This window comes from Neodiprion lecontei, chromosome 2 (genome assembly GCF_021901455.1).
Source record: "Neodiprion lecontei isolate iyNeoLeco1 chromosome 2, iyNeoLeco1.1, whole genome shotgun sequence".
Lineage (NCBI taxonomy): Eukaryota > Metazoa > Arthropoda > Insecta > Hymenoptera > Diprionidae > Neodiprion > Neodiprion lecontei.
Genome location: NC_060261.1, coordinates 29,128,825 through 29,145,055, shown reverse-complemented (window position 1 = coordinate 29,145,055; position 16,231 = coordinate 29,128,825). Strand labels below are relative to the sequence as shown.

General features: G+C 33.9%; 2 protein-coding genes across 10 annotated transcripts; one reads left to right on the top strand and one right to left on the bottom strand.

The window, feature by feature from the left end:
• Positions 1-1,244: 1,244 nt before the first annotated feature.
• LOC107223696 (THAP domain-containing protein 3) lies at positions 1,245-4,633 on the bottom strand. Of its 4 annotated transcripts, none has more exons than XM_046732896.1 (4): positions 4,296-4,633; positions 3,790-3,974; positions 3,484-3,651; positions 1,245-3,294 (listed from the first exon to the last, which is right to left on the bottom strand). In XM_046732896.1, the coding sequence occupies exons 1-4, from the start codon at positions 4,355-4,357 to the stop codon at positions 2,843-2,845; spliced, it is 867 nt and encodes a 288-aa protein (XP_046588852.1). In that variant the 5' UTR covers positions 4,358-4,633; the 3' UTR covers positions 1,245-2,842. The 4 variants fall into 4 exon arrangements, 3 of the variants coding, with proteins under 3 accessions (XP_046588852.1, XP_046588854.1, XP_015518953.1); XM_046732898.1 differs by lacking the exon at positions 4,296-4,633 and adding an exon at positions 4,144-4,286 and having other exon boundaries at positions 1,257-3,315; XM_015663467.2 differs by having other exon boundaries at positions 1,259-3,315.
• Positions 4,634-4,762: 129 nt separating this feature from the next.
• Positions 4,763-16,177, top strand: LOC107223706 (sodium/potassium-transporting ATPase subunit beta-1-interacting protein). Of its 6 annotated transcripts, none has more exons than XM_046732893.1 (7): positions 4,769-4,966; positions 6,085-6,222; positions 7,288-7,368; positions 7,725-7,919; positions 8,026-8,086; positions 9,840-9,897; positions 13,260-13,405. In XM_046732893.1, exons 1-7 carry the CDS (start codon positions 4,913-4,915, stop codon positions 13,270-13,272), a joined length of 600 nt encoding a protein of 199 aa, XP_046588849.1. In that variant the 5' UTR covers positions 4,769-4,912; the 3' UTR covers positions 13,273-13,405. The 6 variants fall into 6 exon arrangements, with proteins under 6 accessions (XP_015518970.2, XP_015518969.2, XP_015518971.2 ...); XM_046732894.1 differs by lacking the exon at positions 9,840-9,897 and adding an exon at positions 8,847-8,880; XM_046732895.1 differs by lacking the exon at positions 13,260-13,405 and adding an exon at positions 8,847-8,880 and having other exon boundaries at positions 4,770-4,966; positions 9,840-9,974.
• Positions 16,178-16,231: the final 54 nt, after the last annotated feature.

The following is a 16,231-nucleotide window of genomic DNA, read 5'->3' as shown; positions in this document are numbered from 1 at the left end:
AATTGAATTATTACCGCTGTCTCGTTTCATATTTATGCATTGCATGTTATGCAAGAACAAAAGTTCGCTTTTAATTTTACCACCTTGAATTATCAATCAATAATTAAAATAAGTTTTCTTACCTCGACTCTGGGCTGCTCCACACTTTTACATGTAGTAGTTCTTGTAGCATCTCAGGTTAATTGGTGAAGCGACGCACTTTTTACATAATTCAGAACTTCACTAATCTCTTATAATCCAAACATCCACACCGCAATGACACTCGATTCTACACTCACTTTTTGTGCTGTAGCTGTCTGAACCGACTGAATAAACTTGCTAACAATTCAACTACGCATTTGCCGAAAGTCACCTAAAGAAAATAATAAAGTTGACACTCGACGCACAGACTAAAATACACATCACTGAAATTGGAGGGTATACAAGACAATGAAGACTCGGGACACGAAATTCACCTTCAACGATCGCGGGATGTTTTTGTTTCAGTAACTCGGTTTTGCATTAGGCTACACGCTGATCGTCGTGTGTTATTTACAGATAAATATGGTGGAAAATTCACTGATCGAACAACGTGACACACAACCTGAACAACGCGGTTTGAATGTTGAAATAATACTGAAGTCGCGTGATTTCGCTCTGATTGCTCGGAAACGAGTGACGCCGCACGGCGCTCAGAAGATATTTAAATCGGTTCTCTGAAGGACGGGAGATAATAATTCTCCCGCTCTCTCTGTCGCTCTTCTCCGCTCGTGATCCCCACTCCATGGTTAGAGCGACAGAGAAGACGGGAGAATTATTATCTTCTGTCCTTTAGAGAACCAATTCAAATCCGTTCATGGAATGCTTACGCCGTTGCTTATGCTCATTTTATAAATATTTTCAAAATATTGCTAACCAATCTTCGGCGACATCTGAAATGCTGTGTCTGTTTTCTAAAAAGAATTCGACGCAATCATTTTACCAATCGAACCACTATACTGCAATTATCTGTGCGCTTCACACATTATTAATTAATAAACAATAGGGATGCAAAATTCCGTTACCATCGGATTGAAAGGAAGGGGAATCAGTGAAATTACAAAAAGAACAGATGCCCGTTCAGTAGCAAGAATTTAAAAAATAGGATTTGTTTTTGTACCCGTGCATGTAATAAATCTTACAGTAAATTTGATTATAATTGTAAATAAACTGTAATTGTATGTACACACATGATCTGTATTTGTAATTAAATTAATTGAATAGTCAATATCAATAATATTTGCAGATTGATAAAACCTCTGTGAATTTCGCAAACAAAATTTAGACGACATTATTCATATCATTGACATTTTTAAAAGTAACTAGATATAAGACCCGAAGGCCAGGAACTACAGATCGCGAGTCCTGGAAGTCGAGATTCACCAGGTAGACGACCCAGAGCGCAGGATCCAAGAGGTAGAGGATCTGGTGCTCGAAATCTACGGAGCGCTCTACTGGGCGTTTATATTCGGACTGAGGAATTCGACTAACTGATTTTCATCGCCGCCGATTATCGATAACGTCACTAGAGAAAAAAAATTTCGTCGACGTCAAAGCTCAATTTCTGGACATTCAGACATCCGAAATTTCCGCCTTCGAACTTTACTCTATAGGTTTAACATTGAAGATGCGTCTTTACCAGCAATTTAGAAAATACAATATTGCACTCTTGAGCGATAATGTTATTGGAGAAATCAATACCAACAAGTATCCACTGCAGAAAGTATTTAGAAAATAAAACGAAACAATAAATATTTTGCTTAATAACAAACCATGATAAAAGAAATTACCTTGGTATTTGGGATGACAAATGGGGGTTGTAAACAAGGATATCAAGAACGACAAATATATATTTTACAAACGGTATTAAAAAGGAATTACCGAAATATTATAAGAAAAATATTTATATAGGAATCATTATTAAGAGAATATTATAAATGATACATTAAAATAGTATGCTGATGTACATTCTATAAAAAGAAAACGAATTAATTAAAATATTGTTTAGTAGCAAACCAAATAAAATAAATCAACTTGATATTTTCAGTGAAACATGGTGTGAGAAATCAGAATACGAAGACTAAAAAATACATATTGCACGGACAGTATTATAATAGAACGAAATATCAGAAAGGAAATGTTGTAAAGGGAATATTATACAGAATACATAATAATAATATTGTAAAGAACTCAATAAAATATAAATACATTTCTACCGAGACTGTTTCGTGAAATGACTTGCTTAAATGCGCTTCCTTTTGATCAGCTGTCAGCATGCCAGTAGACTAATGCAGATTATACAAATGTCTTCTGAGTCAATTATTTTAAGAAAATGTCTTAGTGTTGTGTAAAATCGCAAAGATGACATAGAATATACCATTTAAAACTATCCGTCCCTATTCCTCATGACACAAAAAAAAAAGCTCGGCATGATCGTAGTTTACTTTGTACATAAGTACATAATGTAATGGAGCAGCTTCACATTTAACATACTTCTCATATAGTAGAATGATTGCTACAACTGCAGAGCAGAACCCTACAAACCGGGTTTTATGTAAAGATTTAACAACTGGAGTATTCTTCTTATCTCTCAGCCTAATTTTTGACAAGATCTTTGGCAGTCCTTCTAATTTCGATTTCATCGTACATCAATGCTCAAATCAAACGTTTATGTTTTGATTTGCCCGTCTCTTTTTTTGGTTTTACAGGTTTAAATCACTCCACCGAAAAGCCAGGTTCTGCATTGACACTACCGTACCGGAATTGCAGTACAGATGTTATTATATTATATAATTATACGTTTTTGGGGATTAAAGATGGACAGTTAAAGTGAAGTTCTGGAGCTCAAGTGGGTACTTTTCTTGACATGATGTCGTTTTTGTTTATTCTCAATCATACGAATGAACAATTGAGCTGGTTTCGATTCCCTGCCTTGCAGACTGTACAAACCTGTTTCGGAGACCATTTTCTTTTCCTGCAACGCTAAAATTACAGACTTCATTGATTTGATGACTACTTTTGACCTTTTCACCTGCTGTGCCAAACACTTTCTTTCAGACTGGAACTTTGATATACGTAAACGAGCAGCATTTAGTTTTTTCTTCAATGTCTCAGGCGTGTCAACGTAATGATGATCATGCTGAACCAACCGTCTCCCACGTTCTCGAGTCGTTGGTGTAACCTGTATCGCGGATGTAGCACGCGGTGTTACCACTTCAATCGACGAAGATGGCAGTATTTTATCCTCACCATGCGAATCTTCTGTATTATTCACATCTATAAAAAGTATTCCAGTACCTATTTAAAATATATACAGATTATAACGTTACATGGATAACTTTTACTGATTCTGGAACATAGTACAATCTACTACGCTAAAATTTCCATGACAAAAGTCAAAATACTGCGTAGCTTCTCAATTCTACTCTAGGATTCAACACATCGTTTCTTGTTTATATATCCTACCATTGCGTTGCTCACAATCATGAGAACCAGGGAATGTGAACGAAGGAGTCTGTGATGTCTCGGAACATATCATTGGCATCAATTTCCTGGTGTCAGATTTTAAATCCAAGTTTTTGTTTCTGCAGTTGGTTATTTCTCGAGGGAAAATAACTGCTTCCTTATGATGGTCTAAAATCATTTTTAGTGAAGGAAACTGCATTAACCAGCAAATAGATGCAGTCGACGAGCTATGAATAAGGGAATTTTTTAGCTGCAGATACTTCTCAGCTGTCCATAGTGATAAAAACTTTTTGTAAATGTAAATACTTTTTCCATTATCAATGTGTCCAAAAATTGTTGGTACAACTCCTTTTCTTAATCGAACCCGATATTCTCCATAATCAAAACAATCGATGGTAAAGTGATCCGAGCACAAGGTATCATACTTCTTTGGTACCCAATCTTCCCGACCCATATTTTTCACCCATTCCTTGTAATTTTGCTTAGGAAACCTGCGGACGAACATAGAAATAACTGTCATATCACGCTCATGGTCAGCCAAAAAATGAATGACTCTTTGTTTGACGATATATTGTTATTCTTTCTCTGTATTTAATTTTGAACTTTTTCTATTTTTAGATTGTTTTCATTTATTTTACAGTTTTACTTTGACTATTGTACCTATCAGCACCAAGTTTCTTTCTTGTTTTTAACTTTTGTTGCCCATAAATAGATTAAAAGAAAACAATTTTCATCAAGTTGTGCTAGTTTAAACGAAGCGCTGGAAAATGGGTGAATGAACCATTTTTTTCTCTTTTTCATTGTATACCTACTTGAAAAAATGCACCGACGAATGTATTTTCTCTATTTTCTTACAAAAACAACAAAACCCCATTTCTGTGCATACGTGCTGTAAGTTCTGTCACTTTAACACGATGGCATACACAGTGAGCCACGTGATTAGTTAATTTCGATTGAATCGGTAAAAATTAATCGATTAGTTGATTATATCGTATTATTTTGGAACGCTGCATTTAAAATAAAAATTTTGTAAATTTCGGTATTTAGCTGAATAGTGGAAAAGTTTTTTCATAATTTATAGTTTCATCCAAAATGTTTTTCAATATGGGGCAAAAATATTCACTCATCTTTCACTTATTATACCCCCACCACCGGGGTTTCTAGACCTGTATGTAAGACCGTGGATTAGAGCTTCCTCAGTTGCACGGCTTCAATGCGCAGGTGGCAGCAGGTGGTTGACTCGGTACAATAGAAAGTGAACAGATGTCACTTGTGATGTTAGAACAACAAGTGTTGGTTGAAAAATGGCAGCGCCGTAGCATCATCAGGAACCATCCGTAGTGATGATTTTGTGACAAAAGTAATAATATCACAGTATTTTTAGAGCGCGATCCGGTCTGATTGATTAAAATTAATTGGTCCCAATGACATGGGAATTTGTAGCAGAAGGCACTTTCTACTGACAATATGCATCCTTCAGCTTGTGAGTATAATAACTTCCTATAAACTGCATTTGTCGCGAACTTAATTAACATATCGGCAGCTAGTTTACCTAAGTAAATTCAATTCCCTGAAACGGCATTGAGTCATGGGTATGATCTAATAGAAACTCGTCACAGTTTACTTTTCAAAATCCGGTAAAAATATACTCAATACTGTTCATTCTTTTTTGTTTCCGAAGACAAACGCCACGGTCTTGAGAAACAAAGAAGGGTAACAACTGAAAAATCAAAACTAAACTAGCTCCAGCTATTATCGGCAAACAATCTATAAGTATTTCATTCATCATGTAGATAAATCGCAAACTTCAACGTGTGTTAAATTCACATAGCTTCGATTCGCTTTATCAGATCGCACCAGATGCAATCGCGCGTTTTTTTTTTTATTTTTCTATTTTTCCGGATCATATCTGTTCCGCTCGCACTTATCTTTTAAAAAAAATACGCTTTTTCATTGTTGCACGCCGTATTTAAAATGCCGCTAACTGATTTTGCATTGCGTGACAAACGCGGCTGAAACGATGGGGAGAATCGGGGTATTTTAAAAAAAAATTTTTTTTATCTTCATTATCGTAGAATAGATCCAACCCTTCCTTACGCAATAATTGAAAATATATAATAAAAGATAATTTTGCGCGCATTCATAGCCGTATGTATTTATGTTGCATAGCTGTGTAAATAACTTATTTAAACTGTCACGATAGCATTAATCCAGCTGCACAAGTATTCAGAGCACCGACCAATTAGTTCTGACTGAAATTGAGCCACAAAAAAATTAAACACAAATCAAGGGACTTGTATACATATATATGGAGATTGATAGAGCGCCGTTTATTTAAAGCTTTTCGTCTGTTCTCTCAGCTATGACATCACATTGCCGTCTTACTCATGAGTACAACATGTAATAAGTTGAAGAATAAAATAAACGAGCACCAAACAACCAATTTTGGGCAGCGATATATAATGTGTGTCTGATCTTACAGAATTGTCAAATTAGTACTCCTACTTTTTACCCCATGAATTTTGCAGATACATTATTTTTTTTTTTCTATTCATTTATTTATTTTGTTTATTTTTTCTTCTTTTTCACTCGCATCAACAGATCACAACAATAGAGCGTCAGGTGTTCGACTCCCTTGGTTTCATGTGGGCGCCGATACTGGTCAATTTTTTCAACATTATATTCGTTATTCTCGGATTTTTTGGAGCGTTTCAGTATCGGCCTAAATACATTATAGTGGTGAGTATTCACATGATTTACGGTATTAATGACTGGATGATGAAATAGAGAAACGAAAAAAACACACTTGGCTCATTTCTTCTATACCTCACTTCTTTCCTGTTTATTTATCTCAGCTTAATAGCGTGGATACCTTACATGAATGTAATAGATGAACAATAATCATTGAATATTGTAACACTGTGATTGTAGTTTTCAAAATTTTTGCAAACTCAGCATGATCCTTTTTTCTCATTATTCACTTTCTGCAAATCTTTGTTTTTACCTTTTAAACTTGAATTTACACCTTGTAAAAAATCCTTCAAATGATTAAAATTTCATTTGTGTACAGTGTGATGTATAAAAATTTCAAAACTTGTGAAATTTCTTTTCTCCAAAAATGTTGATTACTTTACTGCAATTTTCAAATCCAAATTTCCATCAAAGCAGCTATTCAACAATCCAACTTTTATATTTTTTATAATCGATACTTGGTATTTTCTGACTTTGTGTGGACACACTTTTATGCATTACATCATTATATGCAACACACATTACTATATGATAACCCTGAGAAAGATAAGTGTATTTCATTTTTTTTTGTGATGAAAGAGCGGCTTAAATGTGATCGAATTATGTTGGGAATAAAAATCTTTCCCATTCTCTAGTGTTATTCCAGGTGGGGGTAAAAATATAGAAAAATCACAAAATTGAAGAGCCACAATATCGAATTATTAGTGAAGCAAAAATTTAATTTATAGAATTTAAAAATGTTGAAAGTTAAAGTATGGAGAAGTAAGAGTTTAGAAAAGTCAGACCATAGAATGGCAAACTGTAGAATCTTCAGAATTCCTCTCGATAATATAGAATCGTTTACTGATTTCTGAGACTTTCTACATTTTAAGTTTTCAGTAATTGAACTTGTCACATTTTCAATTCTATGAAGAGGATTCTCGCGTTTATGAGAATTCGATATTCTGGTCGTTTCATCAATTGGAAATTCTAGTTTTTTACCCCAACCCGTTATTCCAATATACTGATCTTTCATATTTACATTAATCTCATTATCTTTCTTTTTACTTCCAGTATTGTGTATGGAACATACTCTGGCTTGGGTGGAACATATTTTTGATATGTTTTTATCTCAGTGTTGGAATTTTGGACAAGGTAAGTAGATAGGCAAGTTTGTCATTACTAGAACGTGGCAAATGAATTGACCATATTTAGAGCAACTGAACAACCAGTCAGCGTAATTTAATATAATTGCTGATTTCTCATCAAGTTTATTAAAAGAAATGATACGACTTATTGAAATTAATTGTTCAAAGAAGTTTGATTGTATGTTCGATAATTCTTTGATATATTAAAGTACTTTTATATTGAAATTCGTCGAATTTTCTTCCATTTTGTCAGAATATTTTTGGTTCACATTCTTTTCTTACAAGAAAATGAATATCCGGTATAAAGAAGTCATTTATATTGATTCGAATAATGCTCATGATAATAAGTTTTCACTTTTTTAGGACAGCGATGTCCTGAATCTGGGCACTGGTAGCTTTTCCTGGTGGCAAGCTAATGGACCGGGATGCAAGGCTACATACAATGTAACGGAACAAGAAGAATCATCCAGACCACCAAAACCCGCCAATGTTACTGACTGTATCTTGGATTATCAAGTAATCGAAGTTTTTCATGCTGGAACGCAATGTCTTTTGGCGGTAATTATCTGACATTGTGTAGTTGACAAAGAACATTGTGAAAGAAAAACAGTATCGATCTTATGCATCATTTTTCTATTTTCAAAATGAATTTTATACTTTGCAGCTGATGGCGATAGTCGGTGGAATTTGCTTGAGTCGGGTTTTTCTTGAGGAAGATGATAGCTGTGAGTATTTAACAGTAAAAATATTTCCCTACTTTGTTTTAATACGTAATGTGAAATTACAATTATTTATAACTCGTTTTCTTCTTCTGTATTATTAAAATCAACAAACAGATTAGATACAAAACAAATTATTTAACAAGAAAAACCGACGATACGTTTTACTGTTCTTTTCATAAATAAAATTGTTAGTGCGTGATGAGCACATTTCTAGAATTTAGTATCGATCATCATAAATTGCAATGTTTCAAAGGAGAAGGCCTGAGGTTTATTGCCTCAGTAATATGAATCAAATTTTATCTCGTAGGATGTGGTTTGGTGTTGGATTTTCTTTTTCTTGACCACTAAAACTATAACTTTCTGCGTAATCACAGCCGTCATATCATTTCCTGATATACTAACAATTCAGTAAGAAATACAAGATCTCTAAATAAGGAGCTAAGAAAAAAATATCTCGATCTTAGGTGAAGTTTTTATCGTTTTATTTGATTAATTTATTCTGCCTTTTTGTTCTCATTTTTCTGCTGTAAATCATTTGTCAATTCAAAATAATTGATAAATGAATCTATAATCGCAATCAACATTTTTATACATCTATTATTTTTCTTCAACGTAGCCAAAATCGAGATATTTGAATTTGAACAAATAGCTGGAGAATATACGAAATATAGTTAAAAAATATAAATACCCGTAGCGTATTTTAGGGTATAATCACTTTTGTGCTTTAATTTGTGATTGCAACTGAAAGGGTTATCGGTTACAGTTGATTTCATTGGTGGATTTGACCCACCACTTTGGTAAGTGCATCCTATCCAATTAATCGGACATCATTTGCACGATATTAGTTGTTATTTGTTGTTACATTAGCATGCAAAAGTACATACCTACCTTTAGTAATTTGTAATTAGCGGTATATACCATGTATCAGTATTTAGAATTCTGAAATATATTTCCTATTGCGATTGACGGTATTAAAATACATATATTTTCGTTACTTTCGAAATTTTGAATCGCTTTTTTTTTCTTTTTCTTTTTCTTATATGTGCTTTCAGCAACAAATATCGACGAATTTACATCCCTTTACTTCTGCATTATTGAAGAGTACTGACACAGCTCGAACAATTGACATATTGAAGTTAGAAATTCAGCAATATTCTGATTATTTGGGCACCTCGGGAATTTAATTTCCTACATTTCACAGAGCAATCAAATTTACTATTTCAATAGCTCTTATTGCAGTATAAAATTGGATTTGACACATTTTTGCAAAGTTTTACATCTATTTGTTCGATTAAAACAGTTTAGATCTATGTTTGCTAAAATATTAAGTTTAACAATGAAAATCAGATAAACCGTCGATAGAAAACGTCGCAATAATCAAGACATTTCAATAAAAAAAAAAAACGAACTGTCATCAAATTTAATACTGTTAGTCAATTGCTTGAAACCAGCTTTTGACGATAGTAAATTCCCGCGGGTGAAATTAATTAATCATAAGTCATTTGAGATCGTGCAGCTTGCTTGTGACTTGAAAATGTTTGAGTATTTGAAGTAATAATTACTGATGAGCTGTACCAGTGCTCTTTGGTAATTTATATCCAACAAAAACAAAAGTGTATTATATGTATATAATTGTATTTTCTGTTACGCGCGTGTCGAATTTACGGAGCTCAAAAGATCGTCAAATTCACGAAATGAAATGATATATGTTTACATAAATAATATCTAATCGTACGTGGTATGGGTAAAATTTCAGTTGACTTTGTCGGAGGCGGTGACTTTGGGTTGGCTGGCCACACGCCGTTACATCCCATGTACGTCAGCTATTCGGCTCTTCCGCCGCCACCCTATAATAATTCTAACACGAAAAGTTTGAACACTAATAAAAGCGGCTGGTCAGGTACCGCGGGAAGTTCGCAGCGATCTTTAAACCGCTCAGACAATCATCGTCACGCTAAGAACAGCGATATGATGGTGTTTAACACGTCGACTGCGCGAAGTAGAAACGCATCATCTAGAAATAACACTGCCAGAAGTAACAAGAGTAATTTATCAGTCGTAAGAAACGTTGTCGACAGAGATAACTCAGCCAGACATAACGTAGAGTATCCCATTGATTATTCAAATCCCCTAGATTATTTGCAGAGGTCTGTTTCACCCTGTGACGAGTATGATTCTTTAGACGGCGCTGCCAAGGGTAGATATCAAAAAAGCAAACATTATTATCCGCATTCATCAAAATACAGCCCGGTCGTATCAGCTAAAATGAGGCCTGCTCGCACCGCAGCTAATAAACAGCACAGAAATTCTTACAAGCCTCGGATTTTTACCGACCACGTTCGCGAGCAGCCTCTAAGATCGTTTTATTCTGACCCTAGGCTAGCCGTTAACGTAAACGACACGACTGACACTCAGAACAGAGCAAAGGGTTCCAAGAGAGAGAGTAGACCGTTATCGTTGTATGGGAATAATTTTTAGTTCAACTAGTTCATAGATTATTGAATCAGTCAATTCCTAGTTTACGCACCGAACAAAATAGCACCAAATGCTTTTCAACAGTATGTTTTTAACAAAGAATAATTAGAAATGAGCTACACTGACTTTTGTTTTCTTTTCTTTCTCTTCTCTCTTTCAACAATCGCGTTTCGGACGCAGGCACAATTGTTCAATTCCTATACTTGCCAAATAATTCAGATAAGCAGAACGTTAATTTAGCTAGATTTTTAGTTCCTTCTACTTGGTTTGTCGCATCAGTATCGCTGATAATTTGAAATAAATGCGATTGGATTTCTTGATATTTTTTATTTCACATGCATAAACAAGTATAAATATTTGCATGTGACGGAGCATAGTATTAACAATGTTGAGGATTTGAACTCAACTATAAGTTCTTAAATTCATTTTGATTCCTACAGTTGTAGAGAATTTCTTCATTTCCTTGATTGGAAAAGAAATTAATTTCCCTACTTCATTCGGTCGTAGATTTTCATTAGAGCATTGTTTTTTCCTATTTTTCTTACCCGTCGCAGTTTCTACTTCCGTTTTCAGTTGTAATATGTATTATTGACAGTTTGAAAGCTTATGGTGCGTATAGGTACTGTTTTTAATTTATTTCAACGACAATTTTTTAAACCGTAGTGCATGACTTTTATTTGGAGCTTATATAACTTTGTTTATTAAATTATTCATAGGCAGCACTGATGCGTTGCGCATTTTATTTAACTCGGCATTAAAGTGATTTGTTTCATTGTTGTTTTTATCGTGGTGTAAAAAAAATCGCATTCAGAAATTTCGTTGTATAATTCATTGGGAGTTAATGTAGGAAGTAAGACAGATATCGTGCTACATTAAAAGACATTGGAAAGAAGTTTGAAATAGAGGATAGTTTCAAAGACTTGAACGAAGTATCTATACGCGTAGGTATGTAACATACATATACGGAGATTATGATATATTTATTAAAAATAAATTTTTACTTGATCACTTTTAGCTTTAACATTCCAATACTGTGAGTACAGATTTTAAACAGTATGTAGTTGCAACTTCACGTAGCAAATATATGTGATATAAATAGTAAGACATAATTGACGTTAATAATAATTATTTTCTTTGTTATAGATTTATTTCGATCACAACGTATATTTTTACTCCATTCTATTTCACTGTAACTTTTTTCTCACCGTGGAAGCTTTAACTGTTGAGAATTTTACCTTCCATTTTTAAAACCTATACATACACCGTGCGTTAACGTTTTTGCAATATAATACACAATTCACATAACGTGGCTAGTCAATTTGCGCTTAAAAATAAACGTAAAGACGAATAAATAAATAAATAAATAAATAGTTAAAAAAAAGAAACCTGAGATTGATGAATCGGTAAAAACTTTCCGTTCATTCACAAATATCACCGAAGTACGTTGACATTTCAAACGTAAAGTGCAGTCGTCCCGAGCTTTTAGCTGATTATTTAATATTTGAGCTGAACGTTTCCTTAAGTTATGTCTTTTTATTTTATCATTATCGCCAATCATCATATTCACACTTAGACACATGTAATTCATACCTAAATTAGTTTTCATCCTAGTATTACTTGGTTCAATTTTTTTCTTCTTTAATGGTAATTAAAAATTAGTTTGGCTGGGTGTAATTTATAAGGCATGCAGTAGGCATGTGTTTTTAATAGTATGTTTGAAATTTTTATATATCGATGTAACAGTAATAAACATCGTCCTGTGTACTATACACATATACGCACACGCGCATATATACATATGTGTGTATGTATATTTTATTATAGTAGAGTAATTATTTTGAACAATAATGACAAGAATAAATGTGCTATGCAAACAACATACTATACCGCTTGCTTTTTTATTTATTAACTCGTTCCCTCATTACGTATATTATACTGGGTATTACCCCCACTCCCTATCTAACACGGTTTTTCTGCTTCGGTTTTTTGGTGGACACATATTTAAAACACATTCCTCTGTCTCTTTCTGCGTTTTATTTTATTTTTTTCCTCTATTTGTTTAATATTTTCTTCTCATGCGCTCACCGTTTTTAATTTTCTGTGAAGAAATGTGTTCGGCAACTTAACAATAAGGGAGTTCATAAACTTGTAATAAATGCACTGTTAAAAAAACTGACATAATTGTTAAACCGAATATTTTTACTTCTAGTTCAAGAATGGGGATTGGTATAAATTTTCAACTATTATTAGCTTTTAATCAATTTTATCATCTCAGTGTTGAGATAATGTAACATTTTGCTCGGAGTATAGATTTTTGTGTTGAAAAAGTTCTAGAGATCCAGGGCTTCTAAAACAAATGTTTTATTTCAAATAAAATACTTAATGAAGTTATTTTCATTTGATGAAATTATCAATGTCAAACCGCAGAAATTGAATTCAATGGCGATTTGTAATAGAAACACAACATACCTCTTTAATTTTTGCTTAAAAAAATTCCCAAGTAATTCCTCTATTGAGAAGAATAAGAATTCTTAGTAACCTTTAAAAAACCTAATTGTCATCAACATATGAAAAAACAATTCCCGTCACATTTTTTATTGCATAAAATGTGATAACCCTGAATGTTGGAAACGTCAGAGAGTATTCTATGGACGTTGAAAATCCTTTGAGATGTGTGGTATAATTTTTATTTCCATTGCAGCAGTACAAACTAAAGATAAGAAGAGTAAAAAGAAAAAGCAGCCAAGGCCGTTGTACAGCATCGAGTATTCTCAACCGGAGCCATCGACAAACGACGAGAACATATCTCCAAAGCCGATGACACCCAGGAGAGTAAAACGTCGCTCTGTGATATCGAGGGACGGAACGCGGAGGTCGAGTCGAAGGAGTTCTGTGCGTCAATCGCGGCGCAAGAATCCGGTCAACAGAATAATAGATCAGCAAGAAAATCTCTACGCCAATACGCAGCCGAGTAATTTGACAAACCAAAACGTGAACTCACTGTCTCACGAAACACTGAACTATGACAGGATCTCCAACACTTGGGACAGGGACAGGACCAGGAATCCAAAATGGCAACCAGAGGCTGTCAACATGGCCATATCGGTGCCCACTTTATGGAACCAGGACTCGAACTGTTCGAATGCTAATCCGACCAATGAAACCACCAACCAGAATTGGGACGTTAATGCAACTTCGACGAGGAACCTGACTGACAATTGGCGTTCGACCGAGGCCAGTATGCAGTGGCAGGGCCAGAGTAATCCAACTTTTCAACAAACAAGTACGCAGAGTTTGAACGGGGAGGATTTGGATGATGTTTACAGCAACAGGCCCGCCAGTGCCAGGTCTAGCTACAGCAATTATCACGGGGTCAGAGCTACGCCTCAAGTTCCCAGTCGAACCGACATTGTCAGGCAAAGCCAACGTCAGTTTGTTCTCAGCGGTCCGCCTGCTTATCAGGATACCGTGATTTGAGATTTAACGAAATAGTGTTGCGCTGTTTTAGTTTTGTGTCCCGACAATTGCACCGTGCCTCAATATGGATTCTTCTTTCGCTTAGCCAGCTGCACAAACGACTGATTTTGAAAAATTTGAGACATGGAAGCATGGGTTCCGAATGATATAGAATTCACTTTTAGTGGAATGTTTTTTTTTACGAATTTCTCTGCCCAACTATGGAAAATATCTTGATAGAAACGCTTTATACATTGGGACTTTGCAAAGAAAATTTCTCTTGTTAGCTCCGTATTTTTTAACTTTGTCATTTCTCCGTGTTTCTTCATGTCATTCAGCTTTTGCTTAAAATGATTGTGAAATTCTTTTTCTGTATTGTTTTGTAGATTTTTAATTCATCGTGCCCACTGGGAATTCGAAAAATGGTCAGGCAAGTCAGGGAAAAGTCAGGGAATCTTGTGGCGGTATCAATAAAAAAAGATGAAGCTGTCTTCACAAAAACGAAAAATCAAATAACAGTTTTTGTCCGTGTGCTTGGTTCCATGACTATTAAACAGATCATAAACGTATTTTTTAGTACCGATTGACTGGAAACTTTATAATTTGTTAGATGTCGAATTGCCATTATTAATTCGGAGGGAAAAATTATAATTCGGTCAGGAAAAGTCGGGGAATTTGTGTGTAAGTTATTCGAAGAGCGTGACCCACCAGCTGTTGTTTGCAACCAAAATTATCGTTTCGTTCGGTTTATTACAAATCCAAAAGTTCAGATAAACGCAATGCTTTATGATCGTTGGAAAAAATTTATACGAAGTATGAATTACGCAAAGAAATATTAGACATTCGGATATTCTCCAAACAAAAATGGATTAACATTAGCAAATTGCAACAACATTTTCTAGAATTCGCAAAAAATTACACTTTTTCAACAAAAAGTAGGTACAGGAAAATTAATTCCAGCGAAATCCAGAACCTGATAGAAGAAAGAAATTGTTACGAGTCGATTAAGGATTTTAGAAAAATGTAGAATGATTTGGAGCATTTTGGAGAGAACATTAATTAAACAAATTCGAAGGAACTAGAGATTTTTACGGATGCACGGCCCTTTTCGAGTTTTATTCTCCTCTCATAACTGTTGAAACTTTCCGATTTGAGAGTTTTCTGAGACTTATTATTTGGCAACTTTTAATGCATAACTTTTGAAATAAAAATTATTCTCACCGAGACAAGAGAAATATAAGACTTGAAGAAATTTCTCCAATAATTTTTTCCTTTTTGTTGACATTGTATCACTTGCTCAAATGATTCAGCATCTATTGGTATCTTAACTGCTGTACCGATCTTCCTATTAAATTTAGAGAATTATTTATCCGACATTCAAATCATTTTCATCATCTTTTCACCATTCTACCTGAACAATAAGTATCGAGTAAATCTCGAATAAGACATATGAAGTTCATATATTTTTCTTACTAATTATAGCGATATACTTTTGATATTATAATTGTCCAACCAAATTTAATGAGATTTGAATTACCACTTTTACATGCACGTCGCACGTTGATATTATTATAAGTTCACAACACGCACCTTTTACAATGAATTACACATATTTCACGTGATCATCACACTTTTTTTCTGATTTACTGTCGTACGTCCATAATTATCGTTAATAATCATTATTATTGTAACAATGATCATTCATGTTGAATTAAATGCAATGAATCTCAAATCAAAAATAAGGAAACTCGTTCGATATGATAGTAGTAGCGACGTTTTTAAATGTAACTACAATTAGACGAAACGAAGGATGAAACTGGCATATAGGTTTATATGTTTTTATACAAGTTTTCATCGTGATATTATTATAAATATACACTATATTTGCAATTGAAAAATTAAAATAGAGTACGAAAGAAAAAAAAAAAGAAAAAATTTTTAGAGTAAAAAAAATTTGCTATTTATTGTACATTAATTATAATTGCAATATAAACAATTTATAATGAATATACATACATATAAGATAATTAACGCTTGAATAAACAAAATTTACGCCGTCTTCCAATTTTTGAGATACACTTTTTTCCAATAAAATTTTATACAGACACGTCTATTTCGCGTGCAATAAATCTAAAACGATAGTAATATTCTTGATTTTAAAAATATTTAAAAAAAAACGAAACACCGATGTGTCGATAACCTTTTTATACACTTTTA

What these genes read in the sequence shown, in the direction of transcription:
- LOC107223696 (XM_015663467.2), bottom strand. Translation starts at nt 4,357, where the DNA reads ATGGGGTTTTGTTGTTTTTGTAAGAAAATAGAGAAAATACATTCGTCG. An exon ending in TCGTCGGTGCATTTTTTCAA is followed by an intron (nt 3,975 to 4,295) that starts GTAGGTATACAA and finishes GTTCGTCCGCAG; the next exon opens with GTTTCCTAAGCAAAATTACA. An exon ending in TGATTGTGAGCAACGCAATG is followed by an intron (nt 3,316 to 3,483) that starts GTAGGATATATA and finishes TATTTTAAATAG; the next exon opens with GTACTGGAATACTTTTTATA.
- LOC107223706 (XM_015663483.2), top strand. Translation starts at nt 4,913, where the DNA reads ATGGGAATTTGTAGCAGAAGGCACTTTCTACTGACAATATGCATCCTT. An exon ending in GGCCTAAATACATTATAGTG is followed by an intron (nt 6,223 to 7,287) that starts GTGAGTATTCAC and finishes TTTTACTTCCAG; the next exon opens with TATTGTGTATGGAACATACT. An exon ending in GTGTTGGAATTTTGGACAAG is followed by an intron (nt 7,369 to 7,724) that starts GTAAGTAGATAG and finishes TCACTTTTTTAG; the next exon opens with GACAGCGATGTCCTGAATCT.